Source organism: Oryzias latipes, chromosome 17, assembly GCF_053564925.1.
Source record: "Oryzias latipes strain Hd-rR chromosome 17, Olatipes_Hd-rR_3.1".
NCBI lineage: Eukaryota > Metazoa > Chordata > Actinopteri > Beloniformes > Adrianichthyidae > Oryzias > Oryzias latipes.
In genome coordinates this window covers 27,458,151-27,481,254 of record NC_136253.1, presented here as the reverse complement: position 1 = coordinate 27,481,254, position 23,104 = coordinate 27,458,151, and the positions used below count along the sequence as shown (strand labels likewise).

The 23,104-nt window shown below is 43.1% G+C and overlaps 1 protein-coding gene across 2 annotated transcripts; it reads right to left on the bottom strand.

The window, feature by feature from the left end:
* Positions 1-134: 134 nt before the first annotated feature.
* Positions 135-18,275, bottom strand: vwa5b2 (von Willebrand factor A domain containing 5B2). 2 transcript variants are annotated; one of them, XM_078935058.1, is made up of 23 exons: positions 18,159-18,275; positions 17,776-17,949; positions 16,541-16,687; positions 15,314-15,529; positions 14,875-15,100; positions 14,607-14,764; positions 14,348-14,479; positions 14,141-14,265; positions 13,864-14,040; positions 13,675-13,785; positions 12,826-13,028; positions 12,208-12,322; positions 5,767-5,952; positions 5,481-5,694; positions 5,066-5,394; positions 4,688-4,922; positions 4,276-4,611; positions 4,057-4,194; positions 3,233-3,361; positions 3,104-3,154; positions 1,753-1,858; positions 1,464-1,587; positions 533-1,374 (listed from the first exon to the last, which is right to left on the bottom strand). In XM_078935058.1, the coding sequence occupies exons 3-23, from the start codon at positions 16,677-16,679 to the stop codon at positions 622-624; spliced, it is 4,203 nt and encodes a 1,400-aa protein (XP_078791184.1). In that variant the 5' UTR covers positions 16,680-16,687; positions 17,776-17,949; positions 18,159-18,275; the 3' UTR covers positions 533-621. The 2 variants fall into 2 exon arrangements, with proteins under 2 accessions (XP_078791186.1, XP_078791184.1); XM_078935060.1 differs by lacking the exon at positions 3,104-3,154 and having other exon boundaries at positions 135-1,374.
* Between the last annotated feature and the right edge of the window lie 4,829 nt (positions 18,276-23,104).

Here is a 23,104-nt window from a genome sequence, read left to right as displayed (position 1 = left end):
TCAGCTTTTATACCACTTTCCTTTGCCGCAGCAGAGCCAGGCTCTTTAACTGTTACCATGACAACGTGTCACACAGTGTATCAAATACTCTGCTTTTTGAGAAAAACTTTTGAGCAAAATAAATTTACTAACAATTGATTTAAAATATATTTCTTAAGTGAGCACAGTATTAGCAGGATAATGCACTTCCAGGGACTTGGCGGAAGCGGTGGACAGTGCTGGCCCCTGTGTTGTCCATAGATTTCTGATAATTCCCTCCTCATCGGGCACTATCAGTTACATAAATAATTCCGTGTGGTAAAATGTTTTTTCATGAAATTAATAAATACGTTTCCATTATTACATTCATTATGAAATCATATTTGATTTAGTAATATATTGCATTAGCCACCAACTAAACTACAGCTTATTCAGAGGGTCAAGGCATTCTTGTGTTGAGTTATAGCATAAATATATTAAAGGCCACTTGGTCTATTTTGTTAAATTCCATTAGAGTTAAATTCTATTAGACTTGGGTTAAGGTGTCTATTGATTTAAAAATATACCTTTTTTTTTTTTTTTTTGCATTTAAATGTTAAGAAGAAACGAGTGGATTTGGCTCAGTTTCCTCAGACACTTGTCTCACATGTTGTTGGGGTTGTAGCACAGCATATTGAGTTTGATGTTCTCATCCCAGTGGCGCAGCAGCAGGAACAGCTGTCTGGCTGCTCCTCTGAGGCCCGCCAGGTCCACTCCCTCCGGCAGCTCCTGACAGCGCAGCCAGAAGTCTGCTTTTGCTGCCACGAGCTCCCACTCCATGAAGTAGCCCGCACAGCGGTGCTCCAGCCAGGCCAGCGCCACAGCTGTGGCCCAGCTGGAGCCCTCCAGATCCTCTTTAGCCTGCTGGCTGCTGCCCAGAAGGTCAGCTAGCTCTACTGAGCCCTCGCATACATCTGTCTCTGAGCCTCGGCCGCTGTCTGCCTGGCCGAGGCTCTGGCTCTGTGAGAGGCCAGCAGAAAGTTCCAGAGATCCATCCTCAGAGCTGGGGAGATCAGGACCCAGAGGGGCAGGGTCTCGCTCAGACAAGTGTCTCTTTGGCAGCCTGGACTTCAGAAAAAGTGGGGTGTCGTCTGGAGTGTGGTGGAAAGGTGGAGCAGTGGGCTTGGCAAGGGAATAGGAGGAGGGGGAAAATGTGACGTGGTGGCTGGAGAGGAGGGGTTTTGCAGATGTGGATAGAGAGGGAGCACTGGGGGAGGTACAATGGAAAGCTGGGCTGAGACTGCGGCGGTGGAGGCTGTAAGGAGATGCTCTTTTAAGGCGGTCCAGAGGGATCTGGATGCAGTCGGAGTAGATCTCTGTCAGCAAAAATGCTCCCGATGCCAGCTGCAGACGCACCTGAGGAAATGGGACGAATAAGAGACTACATATACCTGTGTGCTGCTTTCTAGAATACGCTCATCTTAAAGTGTTGCAAGTCGACTAACCAGGGGAAGGTAGTCAGGAGTTTCGCTCTCAGGCTGTTTGTCCGTCTCTGCAGAAAAACAGTGGGACTTGAGAGGAACCTGCTTTCCTGATGAGATGGAGGACCTGAGTCTGCCCAGTTGGAACCTGGCATGACAAAAATTCTCAGTTTATACAAAACTCTTCTTTAACAAAGAAAAGTAGAGTCTCCAGGTTCTTACAGTTCATTTTGTTTTATGCTAGATATCAAAAGTTTAATAGAAACGTTGCATTCATTGGAGAGACGGGAGAGTTGTAAGAAAAAAGGCCCACCTGCTGCCAAAGAAGCTCTCCATTGACTTGCTCTCGATGGTTCTCTGCAAACGATGCTGTTTGATTGTAGAAGGGGCTGGAGCACAGTGACCACTGCCACTGAAATCTGAGACAACATGGTGGAGTTGGTTCATGAGCTTGGGGGCAGTTTTTGCTCATCTGACCCATAATAAAGACGCCAATATTTCAGTTGGTGGAACCACTGAAATGACCGTTAATGGTAATGGCATGAAGAATGAAGCAGTGAAGCTAAAAGACCCACGCTGATGAAAATGGGGTTTTTCGTATTTTTAACATGTTGTCGTAGCATTTCTCTAATGGTGGAGGACATGCGTTAAGAAAATTAAGCTAACGAATGCATTTTTGAGTATTTATTCTAATCACCGTAAATCAGGAGCAGACAAAAAAAATATAGTTGGGGAAAAAGAGCTAATTTGGGACATAGACTACATTCCACAACTCAGAGGTGAATTCTAATGAACTACTGATGCTCTGCAGAAACTATGTCCTAGAAAATGACAGTTCTTTTATTTTGGCTAATAAAAGCGTCTATGTCACAATTGAACAACCACTGGAAACACTTTTAAAATACCGTATTTTCCGGACTATAAGTCGCCCTTTTTTTCATAGTTTGGCAAGGGGTGCGACTTATACTCCGCAGCTACTTATATTAGAAATAAATTGAAGTAAATACATTGTTAACCCTCCTGTTATGTTCATTTGTGAGGAACAGAGATGATGTTCCTGGGTCAATTTGATGTATGAGGTATGTTAAGTGTTAGGAGTATGTTAAGTGACTCAGAGAATCAGCAAACTTTTTTTTACAATAAGCTCTTGAAGGCTAACAACATAATATTCTATTTTCCAATGATTTCATAGATTCAGAAATGCAATAAAAATGACTACATTCTACAAATACAGGATTAAAACAGAGTATTAGTTGGCCAATGATGCTTCATGAAAGGAATAAATAAATAAGCATGAGAAAGAATTACTGTGAAATTATGAGATAAACAGTCTGCTATGATTGTGTCATATGAGTTTGTGCAAGTTATTAGTTCTTGGTCTCAGATTTTGTCAAATAAATTTCCCGTCAAAATGCGACTTATAGTCCAGTGCGACTTATCTGTGTTTTTTTCTACTTTATAATGCATTTTTGGGCTGGTGCGACTTATACTCCGGAGCGACTTATAGTCCGGAAAATACGATAGCTCAATAGAAAATCAGAGTGGGGCTTTAGAGGTGGAGGTCAGGCTATTTGGTCTTACCTAACCAAACTGACCATCTGGTCAGCAGCAGGACTATCTGACTTTTCTGGCTCTAGAGAGGTTTCACTCGATGAAATACTTACTAGAATCCCAGGATGTTATGCTACATGGTGATGCTGGGGTGTCATCTCTGTCTGAGAGATACAAAGATGTTTGATGACCTAATGCCTTCAGAACAGAATGGTGTGCTGGTGTGGTTCTGCTTCTCCTACCTGTGAAGTTCCATGTTTCCTCAGCCTCCTCACTGTCTCCGCTGGTCCTCCGCCTGCCTAGACCTACAGAATAGGCCCCCAGCCTGCGACTGCTGGTCTGAGAAGTCTGCCTGTTCCATGTGTGAATCCCTGCATGCACGCAGCACCAATATAGACCAAAACATTTGATTTTATATTTGGTACTAGCTTTTAATTTAGCAGTTATCACTTAAAGGCCAGAAAAGGTTAAAAAATCATTTTGTTCAAAAGAAACCTTTAACGCTTAATCATAAAAAATTAAGGAATGATTTCACATTCCTAAAGAAAACGTTTGAGCGCTAGCTTTAAATGCAACCATAAGAGAGCACATCCCAGTGCTTTTGTGTGTCGGCCCCATTGACATTTTATGAAAACTGGACTGGCTGACCCTTCTCTGGCATTCCAAACAGGAAGTACCCACTGGGTCCAAGATGCTAAAACATCATCTACTTCCATTGAGAAATGAACAGCTAAGTTGGGGATGTGAGGGGCTGTAAGTTAGCAGAAGAGCGTGTAAACAGATGACGGGATGTGAAGGCGGGCTTACTCTGCGCCAGTGGTCCCACCAACACCTCAGGTGAGTTTCTAATGAACTACTGCAGAAACTAGAAAACGACACAGGTTTTTGGATTCTGATTTTGGCTAAAAATGGCATAATCATAACTAAAAGACCACTGGGAACTCTTTGAAAATGGATCAGATGATTATCGAAGTGGGACTTTAACAGTATTTCAATGGTGGTTGATCCAGAATAAAAAAAAGTTCCCTTTCAGGATAAAATTGATTAAAAGTATCTGGGGGCCCACCTGGTTTGTGGACATCCATGCTCTCTGACAGGCTTTTGTTGGGGAGACTGTCAGTGGTGGTGAAGGCTGTGTACATACAGATGATGTTGCAATGCTTACTGGTCTGAATAGCTTTCATACGGTGTCGTTTGGAGGAACCTACATTTAAAAACAAAAACACTGTTGTGAAAATGTTCATATTTGAAACGGTTGGGGTTGATTGTAAGGAAAAACCATCACCATGCCCAGTGACGCTGTCATTTTCTGCCATCTTCTCCATGTCTCTTATAGCTGAGCGAGCGGTCAACTGGTGAATGAGCTCCTCCCATGATTTCCTCCTTTCCTCCTCACATTCTCCACTCCCATCAGCACTTGTGATTTCCTGGTCCTCAAGGCTCCAGAGGTGCTTCAGGTCCACGGTGACCTCCCAGGACACTGGCTTGCCATTCAGGAAGCCATGAATGAGGGAGCGGCACTGACCTGGGGGAGGGTTATCTGATGGAGCAGCAGCAAAGAGGTATTCTGGGTCTGTGAGGCTGTCCCAGTCCAGGGGGGAGGCTGGGAACAGCAGGCCATCTAAATATCAGAGAGGAGAAATGGGCAGAATTGGAAATATACCAAACAGGTGTGGTTTGCAGCCATGCTTACTTACTGGAGTCAGTGAGGCTTCTGTGAGACACCGTCCCTTTAGAAGAGGGTTTTGTTTCCCCATCGCTTTCATCCAGCTTCCCTCCCAGCGTCTGATCAAATGAGACCCTCTCCAGAGCCCTCCTCAGCCGATGCATCTCTAGTTCACCTTGAGGTGATGAGAAGCTCCGTGCTGCCATGGTGGAGCGTGCCAGAGTTTTCTGTCTCCTTCTGGACTCATCTTCATCCAGATGCCTCCTCTGGTTGAACGAAAGAGAAAACTGCTTTGGTGTTAAAGCAGGAAAACAGACTTTCTCTAAAGCAGTGTGTGTCTGAAATGTGCTGCTGAGTCCTTCACATTATAATAATGTGATAACTGCCCACTGGGTTTTGGTGGCCTTGCCTTATTCGCTCTGATGTCAGGGGTTTCAGCAGAAAGGTTTTGCTCCCATGCCGGGTCTGCCCAACGAGATAAAGAGGATCTTTTGTCTGGAAGGGGCATCTTCTCAAGACCTTGAGGCAGAGACCCGGATTCCAACACCGGCCCACAGGAACAGGAGTCAGGCTGAAATACTCCGCCCGCAGAGTCTGAGTTTGAGTCGTGTGTGTGTGAATGTGTTTGAAGGCTTCGGTCACTGCTGATGGAGCAGTGAGTGAGAACGTATTGCTCCTGGATGTAAGAGCTTTCCTGGATCCTCCTCCTTATATCACTGGACCAGTCCAGCTCTACACCTGGAGTGGAGAAAGACCCAGCCGTTGTCCACTCTGGCACACTATTTCCAATAATCAAATCCAGGTTTTAGTGGTAAAGAGCTTACCTAGACTTGTTGCATAGTCTGCATCTCGTGCACAGGAAAACTCAGAAGAGATTTCTCTGGAGATTTCACAGAGAGCCTCCTCCAGGTCGGTGCCATTTGCACAAGTTGCCACCGGCATCAGCTCAGAGGCAGGAGGGGAAATATCATCATTTGACTGGCTGAAGACTGAAACCATGGAGCCACAATGTAATTCTTTATGGTCTCGCCCTTGAGTCTACAAGAAACAAACATTTAGAGTCATAAGTGTACAGATAGCCTTTTGTTTTTTGGATTTTTTTCAGCATACCTCTGTCTTCTGTGCTTTGAAATGTGTCAGGTCATAGAGAGTGCAGTATCCAATGAGGCAGTCACCAGAGTAGAGAGGAGGGATTTCATTGGGTGAAAGAAGAGCCTCCGTGTTCTCAGGTAAATACCAGTCAATCCGGACATCAGTCAGCACAGGTTCAAATGCCTTTTTTAGAGACTTGATTAGCTGCAGAAAAGGATAAAACTAAACTTTAACTTTTACCTCAATAAAGAATTCTGTTTTTAAAAAAAATGAAGGGACAACTTTGCACATCTGAAATTTGACAGAGATCTTAAAGTGAATGACTACTGGTAATTAATCCCCCCAAAAACTCAGTGTTTAAGCAGAAGCAAATTGTGAGATTATTGTTGATGCAGAGCAGGGGTCTGTGACCTGTGGCTCCAACCTGCAACCTATGGTTTTTACTGCTCCATTGTGGCTCTCTGGTTATAGAAAGTTTTTTTTTTTTGGTTTACAAAATAAGTAAAAAGTAAAGTGCATTAAAAAAAGGTAAAGTAAACTACCTTCAACTTTATGCACTACATTTTAACAGTTAAAGGACAGTGTGGACTGGGTTTTGTGCGTCTTGTGTCACAGAAAATCAATTGGAGGCCAAAAAACACCACCAGAATCAAGGCGCGCACGATTATAAAACACATGAACACATTTCATGATTTTAAGTATGTCTTATGGCTCAAAAATACAGTAAAAGTCATTTAATTAGCTCTGATTTCATTTTGTTTCATTGGATTTATGCATTTTTTTGTCTGAGATGCACCATGAATAGCAAAATAAACAGTTTTTCTTTTAAATCACTGCTGGTGTTACACTATACTACTACTATTACTACATTGAGATGATTTTATGTGAAACAGGGTGTCTTATTTTGAAAGAAATTCATGTGAACTTCTGTCAAAAGTTATAAACTATTTTTAAACTTTTAAACTATATTTATGACCCGGTCAAAATTAATAATGCATTTGAAAACTTTTATAAAAACCTGTACACACCGCAGATCAATCCGTCAGAGCAAAGTATTGACTCATTTCTTAATAATGTAAACCTACCCAGGCTAAATGAGGATCAAATCACAAACTTAGATTCTCCGCTCTCGCTGTCTGAACTTCATGAAGCTCTGTTACTTATGCCCAATGGTAAAGCACCAGGGCCTGACGGCTTTCCTGCTGAGTTTTATAAAGAATTCTGGGAACAACTGGCACCAACATTTTATAAAACGGTCACATCTATTAATGAGAGCCAATCAATGCCACCTAACATGAACTCAGCCAACATAATTCTTCTTCTAAAACCAGACAAAGATCCCACTAGTCCTTCAAGCTATCGCCCTATTTCTCTAATCAATGCAGATGTAAAAATCATCTGCAAAGCACTAGCACAGAGAATAGAAAAAATCACTCCTCACATAATTCACTTCGACCAGACTGGATTCATCAAAGGCAGACACTCGGATGATAATGTCCGTAGACTAGTTAATATAATAGACTTTGCCACCATTGAAAACCAGGAAATGACGGTACTATCGCTGGATGCTGAAAAAGCCTTTGACAGAGTAAATTGGAAGTTCCTTATTGCTGCCCTCCATAAGTTTGGTTTTGGAGAAGCATTCATCAATTGGATCAAAATATTATATCACAACCCCAATGCATCAGTTAGAACTAATAAACAGACTTCAAACAGGTTTTTTCTTGGAAGAGGAACCAGACAGGGCTGCCCACTCTCTCCTTCTCTTTTTGCTATATTCATTGAGCCTTTAGCTGCAGCAATAAGACAGAATGAGAGCATTATAGGAATAAAAACCAAACACAGCCATCATAAAATTAGTCTTTATGCGGATGACATATTACTGTTTTTAAGGAATTTACATTCTGTAAATGAAACAGCAATGATCATAAATGAATTCTCCTCCATATCAGACTATTCCATTAATTGGAATAAGTCTGTTTTATTACCACTCAACAGGAATATGGATCAAAGACTCACAATTCCAGTTAAAACAGGAAATATCAAATATCTGGGTATCTACTTTTCCCCCAAACTATCAGAACTGGTGCAGCTAAACCACACCCCATTACTGAAAAGCATACAGGACGATCTAACACGCTGGACCAACCTGCCTCTGTCCCTTATGGGCAAGGTAGCCACGGTTAAAATGAAAATCTTACCCAAGGTTAATTATCTCTTCTCAATGATTCCCACACAACTGCCGTTAAAATGGTTCAAAACATTAGACTCATCCATATCAAGCTTTCTATGGAACAACAAACCTGCAAAAATTAGTCTAAAAACTTTAAAATCTGCAAAAAGCTGTGGAGGATTAGAATTACCTAACTTCCACAAATACTTTCTTGCAAATAGATTACAATACATCTTAAAATGGTTAAAAAATAATCCAGAAACTAACTCATGGTTAGACTTGGAACAGGCGTTATGTGGAAAGATCAACCTATCAGATCTTCCATTTATTAGCCAAACAGTTAAAAAACAGGATTGTTTCAAAAGCATTAATATAAATGCCACTTTAACAGCCTGGTGGAAATTTCTCAAAATATCAAAATCATCAATTCAACCGTGCAAATTGACACCCATCTGGAACAACCCGGACATCCTTATTAACAAAAAAATGATTCACTTCCCAGCTTGGCAAGCAGGGGGCATAAAACAACTAGAGCACGTAATTACTGATAGAAGATTCATAACTCCCCAGGAACTTCAAGACAAATATGGAATAAATAACTTCTTGGAATATCAGCAACTTAAATCAAGTATTACTAAAAAGTATAAACTTAAAGACGACGATTTAAAGCTACCAGATGTAGTTACCACTCTGATTAATTTTTCAATGAATAGAACTCTCTCCAAAATATACAAACTTTTATGTAATTTAGATAACAATATTGCCCTTCCAACAAAAAAATGGGATGCAGATTTGAGCATCAGCACAGATGAAAGCTTCTGGTCAGAACTCTGTCTAAACACCTTTAAACTGACAAAAAGTCCAAATCTGCAGCTAATCCATCTCAAAACTCTTCACAGAATTTACTACACTGGACAGAGGATGTTCAAGATGGGTCTCAGTAACTCAGACATTTGCGAGCACTGTGATAATAATCTACCCGACAGCTACATGCATGCACTGTGGTTCTGCACTCCTGTCCAGGCTCTCTGGCAGCAGGTATGTGCCGATTTATCAGTCTGGCTTAAGGTTTCAATCACTGCCTCACCGTCACTTTGTGTGCTTGGTGACATGAGTGCCATCGATATAGAAGAAGGATTAGCATCTATCATTTTCATAACTCTTTGTATTGCCAAAAAAACTATTTTAATAAATTGGAAAAACAAGAAAAATATAAACATAAGTCAACACAGAAATCTGCTGTTTGATCATATCAGCTTGGAAAAAATGTCAGCCCAAAGCTCAAGTAACTTTGAAAGAATTCGGTCTCTCTGAACTCCTGTGGTTGACTCCATGACTTAGGGGGTGGGGGGCTTGGTCGTCGCTGCTCCTTGCCCCTCTGCTGTGGTTTGGGGTGGGGGTCGGGGCTTCCGGTGCCTGGCGGGGGCGGTGGGGGGCTCCGTTGGTCGGGGGGTCGGGTCCGGTGCCTGGGTGGGGCGGGCTGGGGCGCTGCGTGGTCCTCTGGGCTTGGGTGTGGGGGTGCGTGGTGGGGGGGTGGTCTGGCTTGGCTTGGGGGGGTGGTCCCTTTGCCTGTGCTGGGGGGGGTTGGCGGGGGGCCCTGCTCGGGGGGGGGGGGGCCCAGCGGCGCCGGATGGGCTGCCCATCTGCACCTGGGGCTGGGATCGGCCCTTCCCTGGCTCTGGGACGGGACGGGACAACCCTCTCGGGGCCCCCGGTCGCTCTGGGTGTCACCCGCTTCGGCTGCGGGGTCTGGGGTGGGGTGGGGTGGGGGGCTTGTCGGCCCTGTCCTGTGGGGGGGCGTTCTGGGGGGGAGGGGGGCCCATTATTGGTACGGGTCGGGGGGGGCTAACGGGTCGGGGTCTCCGCTGAGGCAATCGGTGGTTGCCTCGGCCGGTGGGCCTCCTCGGTCCCGTCGAGGCCTGACCAGAGCTCCTCTAGGGCCGGCGTCTGGGGGTGGGGGCCTGGGCTTGCTCCGGGGGGGGCGACGCTTTCTGGCTCCTCTCTCTCTGTGTGGGGTGGGTGGTGCCGGGCCTGGGGTGTCGGCGCCTCCGGGGGTGGGGCCCCTGGGCTGGGTGGCCCTGGCCCCTTTGCTGGGGGGGGGGCTGGGGGACGGCTGTTTGACCACCAGGGGACAGTCTACCAGCTGTCCCCAACTTACCCCCTTCCTCATATAACCTCATATTAGGGTGAGGGGGTGGGGGGCCTAGCCTGCGATGCGCCTTGGGGGGGGGGGGGGGGGGGGGGCTACTTGGCAGTGGCCCCCCTCCTATGGTTGCCGTATGGAGTGGGCCCCCCCTCTTTCGGTTTTATTTGCACCTTAGACATGTAGGGTCCTTGGTAGGGGGGGTGCTTGGACATCACTGCAAGCAAGCAGCAGATGTCCTCCTGGCACCCTACCCGCCAATTTTAACCGCACCTTAGACATTTAGGGCCCCTTGGTGTGGAGGGTGAGGGGACATCACTGTGAGTAATCAGGAGATGTCCCCTTAGTGCCCTACTCGCCAATTTTAACTGCACCCCCCTTAGTACACACACCCCTCCCCCTTCAATATATACACTCAAACATAAACACACACACATGCACACAAACACCCTCTCAAACACCCATACACGCACACACATTTTACAAGGAAGGTGGGACCTGGGTCCATCTGTCCCCTACCCCTTCCCTGGTGGGGGGTGTGGGCCCCTTGGCGATGGCGGCCGTGTCCCTTGGGTGCCGGCTCCCTGGGCCCGGCGGTGCTCTCTCCGCACGGTGGGGGGGTTCATATTACACCTGAGCCGGGGGTGTTCGTGTCCCTGGGGGGTGGGTCCTGGTCATTGCCCCTGGGCGCTGGGCCCCGCCAAACTTCCAACATGGCCGAGCCTGGTCGGGCCATATTTATAACACCCCTTGTGGGCCGCCCTTCTTCCCCCGGGGTTCCCCCCTCCTGGGCGGGGGCGGCGGGCCCCTGCCTTGCTCCTACCTGGACCAACCGTGGGCCGGGTGGGTGGCTGCCTGGGGTGCGGAGCTGGTCTCCCTTGGGGGGTCCTGGCTCGTACCTGGGGTCGGGGCGGGGGGATGCCCGGAACTCCTGGGTGGTGGTGGGGTGCTCGTCTGGGGCTGTGGGCGTCCCTCTCCGGTGGGGCCCTGCATTGGGCTCTTCCGGCGCGGCGGGGGGGCTGCTTTCCTGGCTGGGCTGGGGCGGCGCTCTCTTTCCCTCCGCGCCTCCCTGCTCTCTGGCTCTGGGGGCCTCGCGGCGGTCCTGCTGGCCCTGGCCTGGGTGGCGGTCTTGGTCGCCCGGGGGGCGGTTGTTCCCTGCCTGTTCCCGTGTGGCGTTGGGGGAATTCCGGCTGCCGCTGCTGCTGCGGCGGGGGTCTGGGTGTGGGGGTGGCTGGGCGCTCCTCCTCCTTCTTTTCACATTCCACCATCCATTTTAGAAGAACATGAACACTCACTTGAGCACAGGTGTTAGCTCACCTTTGCACTAATAGTTTGCATGATTGAATGGATGAAAGATTTCACACTAGTTGGTTTTAAGGCATAGGTATGCGTTCGTGAACACTATCTGTTTTGTGTACATGTTGACATGTGGACATTTTTGCAGCTAGCAGGTGTGCTGATAATATTTGAGTGTGTGTGAACAGGCCCCGCCCTTTTTGTACTACATTTGAACCGTACCGTAATGATAAACAACCAGTAAACCTGTCTGCTCTATGCTGCTTCATGGTCTTACCCCCCTCCCCTCCTATTATCACCCTCCTACCCCCCCCTCTCTCTAACGTCCCTCTCTCTTTTTCCCCTCTTTCCTTTTCCGTCCGGTCCAACACCAAAGATTTTCAAACATGATTGAAATTAATAAAGTTTGGCCTCAATTACAAAAGGGGTTTATTCAGACATACCTTTGGTTTGTCTGAAGATTAATAACCCCTCTTGTTAAAATAAAATATGTCCAACACAAGAGGCCCTCAGCTCTCATCTGTTTGCCTAGCTGTTGGACAGGACAAGTTTAAAAAAAAAAAAAAAAAAGTTATAAACTATTTCATTTTCTAAAAAAAAAGTACTCTTTATTTTTGTTTTATTTATGCACAGAAACAATATCTAATTTGCATTTATCATAATACTACCAATAACATAAATATATCAGGGTCTTTTTTTTTTTAAAGGTAAATTAAGACTTTGTAGCTCAAATTGGGCTGTGGTCATTAAGAAATCGACCTGAATGTCTCTTTCATTGTTGAAGGTTACTGACCCCTGTTGTTAAGTGATGTATAGTTCTCCAGCAGGTGGCAGTGTTGCAGCTCACCTTGGGCTGGAGTCTCTCATCATCATCCAAGAACTCTGTAAGCCCTCCTGTCAGCTTTGCAATACCCTGCAAGAGTCTCCTGCAGGCTCGAGGACCAAGGCCCAATCCAAAGTATCTACATTGGTAAAAACACAAACAAACATGAACATGCTTCAAATTCATACAAAAAAAATTCAGCTGGTTAATTGATAAGAGAAATATGTTAGCTATGTATATGTTATACTAAACATTTTAAATACTTAGCATTGAACGCATGAGAAGTACAAAGGGATGAGTGTAATGGACAACAAACAGAAATGTCCAGATCATAGACAGACAGAGGAAAAAGTCAGTTCAGCAGCTGAATACTAATCAGGCATGAATGGAGTTGTTCTGCAATGATAAAGAGCCTTGGAAAAACTGATGGGCGTGACTCTTACTGCAGAGCAGAGCACTTAACGGGATTACTGGGTGGGGCTGACAGAAATTTTAACCTTTTCCTCCATCCGCGGTGTTTTGCGTTCTGAAATTCAGGACGTCTGTTTGCTGCTGCCCCACACACTTCCATCCCTCATGCTTCACTTGTTTGAACTGACCTCATTTTTACTTTTTCCTGCGTTGTGATAAACATGTTCCTACCTGCCAGCACATGTGTTTCTGCGCACCAACTCCAGCACTTTAGCCACATTGCTCACGGATCCATCTGTGATGATGAAGACCTGGCGAGGGTACATGCGCTTCATGGGCTGCTGGTAGAGCCAAGTGAGCGCCCCCAGCAGGTTGGTTCCTCTCATGTCAGCTCTCATCCTCTGGATGTACTCATAGGCCTGTATTAGGGTTACCTGAATCCATATGTAGATTAAAATACATTGAGGACACAATTAGAGCTACTGTAAAGCAAACAACATCTGTTTGGTCCTACTGCCACTGCAAACACAACCTGAGATTAGTTTACTGTTTGACGTTCGATACCATTCACACGAAGAGGAGTTCAGGTCCTCTCTAATAAAGAAAGCTCAGTCATATACAAATTAGCACCTGTCTGAAATCACCTCAGCTCACACTGTGGACAAACATGCCCAGTAGGGCAGAAGAGAGACGGACATCTCCTGCCTGAGTGAAAATGCATGAAAGGCTACCATATGGTGGGGAAAATGTGCAGACTGTTTGTCCTTCCAGCCTCTGGTCTGGAGAAAACCTGATACTCTGCTACTAAGGCAACGTAAGGAACAGACCTTTCGCCTGATTAGGGAGAAGGCAAAATAGAACAGATAGTTTGGCACGGTTAAAAAAAAAAAAAAACATCTACTTCCATCGAACAAAATGCAATTTTTTTTGAAATCTTGTTTTTTCCCTAACAAATTATTCAAAATGTACAAGTTTAATACTATTTATTTTTATACTATATATTTAAATTCAAGAACCCCACATTTAGTGTGTTCTGAAACAGGCGTCAAATGCCCTGTTTGTACGTAGCTATACACTAACATCAGTGCAGAGTTTGCTGGAGGTGAAGAGCGGTTTGACAGTAGTCCCGAATCCAACAATGTTGAGCATGGTACCAGCAGGCAAACTCTTTAAGGCCAGCACCATGGCTTCCTGATGAAACAAGACAGAAGATCTGAGTCACACATTTGCCAGAACCTTAATGTGACATTTTAAGTTTTACCAGCTCACTTTGACACGTTGGATGCTGGTGCCACTCATGCTGCCGCTGCGATCGACAAGGAACAGCAGCTCCCTGCAGGCTTTGTGCAGCTCCAATGGTTCAGACAGCAGATCAGGGCAGAAATTCAGCATCAAGACTGGGCTGCTGAGAATGTCCTTGTGGTATCGCCTCCTAACAAACTCCAGCTTCACAATGGGAATATCATCACATCAGCAGTGAGATACAAACTGGTGTTTGTAAAGGCTTTAAAGTTCAAATCAGCAGTAGTTAAAGCACTTGTTCAACCTTTTTCTCTGGGTCGGAATCTTTGCGGGTGCATCGGATGAAATCACGGCGGGAACAGATCTGCTGGTTGTACTGGCTGAAGGAGAGTCTGCCTCTTTCAAAGATCACCTGTGGACTGTGAGGCTCTGTGGAAGAGTAGAGAGATAGATCTTAACAGAATTCAGCAGATCATGTTGATGTTTATCTGAAAATGTTCTGATTACTCACCACTCAAGTGTAAAATGATTTCGATATGTCTGTCATATGGATGCTCCTGAGCCAAGGTGATGTATGTGGCAGAAGCCCTTTGGGCACTTGGATCAGCATCAGCTCTTAGGGCATGAGTTGGACTTTCCAGTCCTAAAAAAAAAAAGGTTAAAACATCGTTATATTTAAACCTTTATGCTGTAGTGCTAGGCTGTTTTCATTAGGGTTTTGAGCATTATATTTTTCAGCTGAGCCAGAATCCTCTTAAAAAAGACCCTACCAGCCAGCAGACAGGCCCCTCTGACCAGGAGCTGGAAACTCAGCTCATAAGGTGCCAGGTTAGCTGCAGGACTTGTGAAGAAGTGATGACAACACTGCTGCTCAGAGCCTAAGCTTCTGTCTTGTTTTCCTGATGTGGCACCAAAGCAGCTGGTCGCCCTTAGAAAAGTGATATTTTTATTATTGTAAAGGCTGAACGCATCAGTCCTCATACATCTTTTTTTAAATTCCATTTCAGTGTAAAATTGTACAAAAGCCATCATGGATACCCAGTTTCCTCAGATTTCCCTCCATTTTCAGTCTTGCTTGCAGTTGTGTGGCTTCTGACAATCGGAGTGAGTACGGTTGGGTAGACGACACGGATGGCTCCATTTTCTAAAGTGGGGAGTTCTAGTGTGGTGCTGATAATGACAGATACTATTTCCATGGGGCCAATGAGTCCACAACCAACAATAAAGGTGGTTCTTTCTAGATCTTCATCCAGGATGAGATGTCCTAAACTCAAAATGAATAGATTATAATAAGATAGGCATTGTTAAATTATAAACTTTATTTTAATTTTTTAGGTCTGCATCTTGACACAAATTATTCCTTCTTTGTTATACCACAACAAATTTCTCCCACTGTGCTTTCCAAATTATCGCTCACAACCGCATGCCTCTCTGGCAGCACTGTCAGTAAATACAGCATCGTTTGTTCTCTCCTCACCGTTGGTGCATTGCATGTCCAGGCTGGATGCTCCACAGCAGCTCCACTCAGGACCGTTCCCACGGTGTGCATCAAGGCCAGGTCCAGAGCAACAGTCCAAGCAGCAGTCTTTCAGCTTCCCTCGGCTCTGAATCTGCACCCGCATCAGCCGGCCAGCAATCACAGCTTCGTACCCCACAACCATTTCCTTTTCTCCAAGTGGGTACACAAACACTCCTTCATGAAAGATTCAGAAAAGTACAAGAAAAACTGTTACTTTCTTCAAAACATACCTACTAAAATCCACAGAGCTGAACCAGACTTCAAATTCCATGTGAAAAAGTGTCAAAGTAAAACTCTGGTTCCAAACAAGTCAAAATGGCACGTAGATCTTTAAAGCAGATGTCAATAATCTGTAAATTGCATCGATTCATCCATTATGAAAAACTGGGTAACTTTGAGTTTGAAACACCTCTCAAGAAATGATTAACCATCAAAATATGTGAAAGAAAGTTGTACTAAAAAGACGCATAAGGAAGAACTGTGGCAAAAGGTCCAAAAGAAGCAAAGACTGTTTTTCCAGAAACTATTATCCTTTAAAATATATGTTCTTTGGTGGAAGAGCCTAGAGTCCAAAACCTTTACCAATCAAAGACATGTAGAGCATCCTTAAATCCTTATTTAGGACAACAACAACCCTCGACTGTTGTTTGCTTTAAAAAAAATCAGTTGGTCGGCAAAGTTCTTAAATTTACATCTCTTCTGTCTTAAAGTAGAGAGGATGCCATATCTGCGCTAACTGAATGACTTTAAAATAACTCATACATTTGATAAAATCTTTTCAACATTTATGACCGAATACTTTTGCTTTGACAGATGGATGAAGCCATCAATATTGCATATTTTATTTTCAAATGAGGAAATGCAACCAAAATTTCTTTGCTCTGGAAACAGCCAAGTAGCTTCCATTTTCCTCAACCACTGCAGCTTAGTAATGTGACATTTGACATTAATTAGAAATTGATCTATTTTTGCTTAAAGCAAAGCGCATATAAAAATTGTATCTTTAAGTGATCTAAATCAAATAGAAGGCAAAACTTTAAATTGCTCATTTTTAAAATTTATATTTTTTGTTATAATACTTTTTATTGCAATATTTTGTTGCTCTTGAAACATTATAACAACACAGAATCTAAATGTTTTATATTTTTCCTAGGATGGTCCCAGTTTTAGGGAGCAGAGACTCACCTTCCACAGACTCCAGATCAGCGTTAGCATATGTAAGTTGAGCTGTGATGCCCAAGGCGCATCCATTTGCACAAGACTTGATGCAGGAGGCTTTAAGTAACAATGGTTCCCACGTCGAGCGGTTTCTCAGCCCCACCATCTTTTTGTCTTAAAAAGATGGAAACACAGATTAGCGACAGATTGGGATTTTCCCTGTGCAGGCATAAAGATGTGTGAGCAGAAATGCTCTCATTTCATATTTGGCAAAATTCTCTAAAAAGTTTGAGATTTAACTTTTACTTTTCAAATCAATTCAATTCAGTTCTATTTATATATCCCAATATTACAACAATAGTCGTCTTAATGGGCTTCTTACCAGTAATTAAACAGACTACACTAAACTGGGCATCCCTGCCCTTGGACCCCCCTTTTGTGTTCAAACCTTGCAAAATAACAGCAACATTTTTTTTTCCTCCTAACACCTGTTAGTGTTTTTTATGTACACACCAACGGGACATTTAACCAAACTGTCTTCTCTCTTAGCAACCACTTGTGATGCTTAGTGCACAATACATTTAGTTAATCATTAACCTTACAGTTTAGTACTTATTGGCCCATGCATCAAGTCTAGTATCTGAAATTAACAACCAGTATGCAAAGTCATGTACAGCTTTCACCTTACCTCATTTCAAAGTGTTTGTGTGTTTAAAAAAAATAAAGCTTAGCAAAATCATTTTTTAATAGTTTTTCACTTAAAGGATACAAAGATCTCCTAGGAAAAGGTAAAGCACATAAAATAGTGTGTGAGGATGCACACATGGGTGGTTTTGTGTGTGTATTCAGGTAATGGCTCTCTCACATATACTTTCCAAACACGATCAACATCCTCCATCTGGCTACTGCACTCTCAGCTCATAACAAGCTAATAAATGCCTGGTTTGTTAAAGCAGAACAAACTGTTGCCATCAGAGGAAGAACCAAATCTCTCCCTGTCTGTTACACAAACGGCTGAACAGCAGAGCTCTGGAAGGACATAAGAATGATCCTAAAGCAACCTCATAGCTGCATGATATCAATCACTGTGTTAAAGGATCGGCTGAAGTTTGACTTCATTCGTAATTCAGAATAAACCCCATTATATCAAGATATCTTTAATGAGCAGTTTTAAAATGTCCAAAAATCACTGTTAGGTTTAAAACCAGATAGCTGAGAGTGAGCTCAGATTACAGGTAAGACAATCATTGGCTAATACTTACTGTTCTGTTCAATGCAGTGTTGGATAGTTTGCTCCTGTCCTCAGTCTCTGCATCAGTCCAACACGTGTGGCCGTGGCTCCCTCACTGACAGGCGAGAGGAGTTTTCCCAGGAAGGGACACGGCTCTACCCGGGCTCTCTTCCTAGTCTCTGTCCTGCTAAACCCACCAGCTGTCCTGGAAAGAAAGTTCCTTCACAATGCAAAGCTGCTGCACACTTCATGAAGGCAAAGCTCCCCCTCTGATGAGATGCGTGCTGGCACCAAACCTACCCGAATCTGCCTACAATCTAGAATTTCCATAGAACTAGTTGAAGTGTCATTGATCGTTCACCAGAGCACAGCTGTGTAAAAACCTGCTCTCCCTGGTAAATGTCATCTGCTTACCTGCTGACCTGAAGCGCCGGGCAGATAAGAAACTATGATTGTGAACCTGCTGTTCAGCCACAAGATACCACACAACGTTAAGTGAGGCAGAGCCTGCTTTTCATCCAGACAATTGGCTGTGATGGTAGCAGCCCCCATAATTCATAGCTAAAGGCTTACTGGAGAGAGAGAGGGCGGGGGGTGTTTTTCCTTTACCAACAGGTCAGTCCGACGGCAGAGCAGCAGCAGCAGAAACAGCAGGAGGAGGAAGGTGAGCCCAAAGAAGCAGCAGTTTCTTTTTTAACCACTGGTCCAAAATTACAGAGTATTATTATAATTATTATTAATATTTGGGGTTTAGATGAAAAAATGAGACTAATATTTGCAATCGTTGGTCTCTGTTTTTATGGATATTTCATGTAAGATATTTTAACATTCAAGAAACAACAAATATACACATATGATTGCAAAAAAAGTTATACAATAATTTTAATGAACAATAAAGATATTGATATTATAAATTTTGTAGCTTTATAATGAATATTAATATAAAGAGGATGCTATATGCAACCCACACACAGTCAGAGGACTTTCCTGCCACCATGTGGCCTCATTCTGTTTTTGCATCATAAATTGGATTTACAACTCAATAAAATTTGATTCCATGTTGATTCATATTTCAATTTTCATTCAGAATGTAAAGTCCATTCTATTTAGCTTGGTCATAGAAAAGGGGTATTACAAATCTAGTGATTTCAATTAAAAGATTAATTTAAAGAAGAGTTTTTAAAACTAGAATATTCAAATTCTTGAATGAAAAATAAATTGAAAACCTTGATTTGCCTAAAAAAAAGTGAAAAACTATTTCAAACTTAAATTAAAATAAATGTTTTTTTTTAATCCCTGCCCATACGAGTACATAAACAGATAGACCAGATGAATAGCTAATAATGTAATTAATCCTAAGTCAAAACAAACAGATGAGTTTATCGTCAGAGGGTATGCTACTCTGAGGAATCTTTTTGTATTTAAATATATTATTGGACGTAAATGAAACTCCTCCTGTATATTTTGCCGTCATATTCTCTCAGTTAAGTCAAATTAAACAGGCAGACTGTAAAAGTAAAATATTTAGTAAAGTAGAAATTGATCCTGTTTAATCTACTTTGAAAGATTATATTTTGGGGGATAAATTTAATTTGGGTTAGCATAGCATGTGTCCATACATTCTCAATTTATCAAACATGTCTCCACAATGAAGCTTTGGTTAATATCAGAACAAATGAGATGCTAAACTTTGTCCTGTTGCAAAAGTTTTTGGCAGCAACACTAGATGTCAGTCTTGTCAAAACAGTTGAAGCTGCTCTACAATCTGAACAAGGAGTCTGCTCTTTTGGAGAAAGTTTGCAGCTGAGCGAGGTGAACGTTTGTCCATGTTGGTCATTGTTGTTTTCTTTTTGTTCTTCAGGATGAAAAATGCTTTGCTTTAAAAAAAAAGGTGTCACACTTCTAAGTACTAACTGCAATAAAATATGTTTTTTTTTCATGTTCATGGAAGTAGTTATTAGAATTTGGTGAACAGATTCTTTTTTTAATCATGAAAAATGTCAACAAAAAGGTTTTTCATTTTTCAGTTAAACAGAAGCTCTAATTTACTCTTTTAACTGAAGTGATTGCAGGTAAAATGCAGCAGCTTCGATCCGCATGTGACTGTAGCAACAGGTTGTGACAAATCAACAGGTGTTTGTGGTTCTGGTTGCAGTGGAACAGCTGCAACTAAACACATTCAACATTCAACACGCAGACACATTTTCACTGATAAAAGTGAGGTTTTATGATGAAAACACTGACATTTTTTTGGTGTTTGCTGTGATTTTTGGGATATAATGAGGTCTAATTACCAGCATGTCTAACAATAACCTTTATGCAAAGCGTTTGTAGATGAGCTCGCCGTCAGGGGGTTCAAGTGTCTGTCTGAGCTTAAATGTTGGGGAACTCCTCTCCCTTGCGTACCCCACTGACCTAGATTTCAATTGTTTTCTCCCTGAGACAATGGGGCAAGTGGTTTTTTTAACTGAATACAATACCTGGGTGTTATCCAACACTATTCTTAAAGATTCTCATGGGAGTGTGTGTTGTACTGTGTATTCTGCGTCACATTGATAGGTTCGTGCAAATCATCTTATGCCATTTCCGAGCAGCTGCTCAATGCGGTAACAAACACAACCACACCTCTAATTTCTTTAAGAAAATCACTTTGTGGAGCAGCTATTCAGTTTAGACAACAAGTTGAAGTCACAGTGTTTCTGTTTAGTTTTTTGGAAAAACTTTAAGCTGCAAAAAGATTTTGAAAACTTTAACTATCTAAAAGGTCATTACTGGTTTTGGGGGAACTTTGTAAACTTTTAGCAGTTGAAAAAGGTTCAAGTAAAGGTGTTTAGAAAGTGGTTTAGATGTTGGGTCAAAGATTCAAATCAGCTGTTTGGTTCTGATTTAAGAGAGGAGGTGAAAACGACCTTCTGGTGCTTTAAAATTAATATTAATAAGCAGATGTTTGCTTTCTGAATCAGCACAGGAGTAATGTGTTAGTGGCCTCAGATTGCTAAGTAATGAAGCAAGGTAAACTGAAAGGGCCTGTTGGATAGGAGAAAAAGGCAGAGCTCCACCCTTGATGGAAAAATGAAAGAGCGAGCAGAAGGCAAATTAATGAAAGCACATCAAAGGCAGATGGAGGAAGAGAAGAATGATATGAAAGAGTGCCGCCCGTTAGTCCCTACGGTTCCCACTCCGCCCGGCCTGAGTCTGCTCCCAGATCTCTGAGTCATTGTGCCACAGGGGTGCATGGAGTGGGGGTTTCTGGGATCACCACAAAAATACCTACACCGAAGGAACTAAAGACATTTTTCCAACTTCCTTTTTTTGTGTAAGAAATAGATCATCTAAGGTTTCAGTGTAGATTCAATGACATTAGATTTTGGGATTGTGTGACGATCAAAACAGACTACAATATTTGACACATTCACACAGCAACAAATGGAAGATTTTTTTTATTTATTTATTTTTTTTTAACTTGTCCTGTCCAACAGCTAGGCAGACAGATGAGAGCTGAGGGCCTCTTGTGTTGGACATATTTTACTTAACAAGAGGGGTTATTAATCTTCAGACAAACCAAAGGTATGTCTGAATAAACCCCTTTTGTAATTGAGGCCAAACTTTATTAATTTCAACCATGTTTGAAAATCTTTGGTGTTGGACCGGACGGAAAAGGAAAGAGGGGAAGAAGAGAGAGGGACGTTAGAGAGAGGGGGGGTAGGAGGGTGATAATAGGAGGGGAAGGGGGGTAAGACCATGAAGCAGCATAAAGCAACAAGTTTACTGGTTGTTAATCATTATGGTAAGGTTCAAATGTAGTACAAAAAGGGCGGGGCCTATCCACACACACACTCAAATGTTATAAACACACCTGCTAGCTGCAAAAATGTCCACCTGTCGACATGTACACAAAACAGATAGTGTTCACACGCATACTTATGCCTTAAAACCAACTAGTGTGAAATATTTCAGTCATTCAATCATGCAAACTGTTAGTGCAAAGGTGAGCTAACACCTGTGCTCAGGTGAGTGTTTATGTTCTTCTAAAATGGATGGTGGAGCGTGACAAGAAGGAGGGAGAGTGCCCAGCCATCCCCACCCCAAGACCCCCACCGCAGCAGCAGCGGCAGCCGGAACAAATGGAAGATTTTACTGGAAACTCTCCTTATTGTTCAGCCAATCAGCTGGCTCAAAGCTGACTCCAGTTTTCTGTTTACATTCAAACAGTAAAGATGCCCTGTTCTGCATCATGTTGGTGCACAGTGAGTCTTGTTTGAAAAGATTTTCTTTTATAAAGATCACCAGGGAAGGACACCAGAGACAAGATTGTTCACCTGAACAAGGCTGAAATAAGTCTATCTTCAAAAAGCAAGCAGCTTGGAGAGAAGTAAGCTGTTGTAGCAATCTTTGAAAAATTGAAGAAATACAAGATCACTGACAATCTCCCTCCACTTGGAGTTCCATGAAGATCTCACCTGAGGACTGCGAGGAAACGGCCCAAAACTACACGGGGGACCTGGTCAATGACGTGAGAGAGCTGGGACCTCCGTCACAAGGGTTACTATAGTAACACACCCTGTTGTCATGGATTCAAATCCTGAAGTTCTTCAAAGGTCTCTGTGCTTAAACCAGCACATGTCCAGATCCATCTTAAGTTCTCCAGAAACCATCTGGATGATCCAGAGGAGGACTGGGCGAATGTCATGTGTTCAGTTGAGACCAAAGTGGAACACTTTGGGAATAAATGCCAATCGCCTGATTTGGAGGGGGAAAAATGCTAACCCAAGAACACCATACCCATACTGAAGCATGGGGGTGGTACTGTCGTGCTTTGGGACTGATTTTCTGCAAAGAGGAAAGGGTGGCTAGCTTGTATAAACAAAAGGATGAAAGGGGCCAAGTACAGTATACAGAGGATGAAACGTGGCTGGACCTTCCAGCATGAAAATGATCCCATCGCCCGGGCATCAAATGAGTGTCTGAGTGAAAGCAAGTTCTAGAAAGTTACGTTTGTGGACCTCAGTGGAATAAAACATTTTTCGGAGGGAGTTAAAAAATCTATGTTGCTTAGCAACAACCCCAAAACATCACAGTTCTGGAGACCTACAGAAAATGTTTGTCTTCTGTCTTTGACAAACAGGTTTGCATCACAAATGATTGAGATGAGCACTTCTTATTGACCAAATACTTATTTTCAGCACCATACCACAAGTAATAGAAAATAAATAATACAATACAACATCCTGGATACTTTCTTTTACTTTCCGTCTCGCACAGTTTAAGTGGATGAACATGACAGACATCTATCTTTTTAAGTGGGACGACTTGCACAAATGTTGACAAATTTATTAAAACTTTATTGCACCAGTGTTATA

What these genes read in the sequence shown, in the direction of transcription:
- vwa5b2 (XM_078935058.1), bottom strand. Translation starts at nt 16,679, where the DNA reads ATGGTGGGGCTGAGAAACCGCTCGACGTGGGAACCATTGTTACTTAAA. An exon ending in GGGAAATCTGAGGAAACTGG is followed by an intron (nt 14,765 to 14,874) that starts GTATCCATGATG and finishes CACTTTTCTAAG; the next exon opens with GGCGACCAGCTGCTTTGGTG. An exon ending in AGGGGCCTGTCTGCTGGCTG is followed by an intron (nt 14,480 to 14,606) that starts GTAGGGTCTTTT and finishes TTTTTTTTTTAG; the next exon opens with GACTGGAAAGTCCAACTCAT.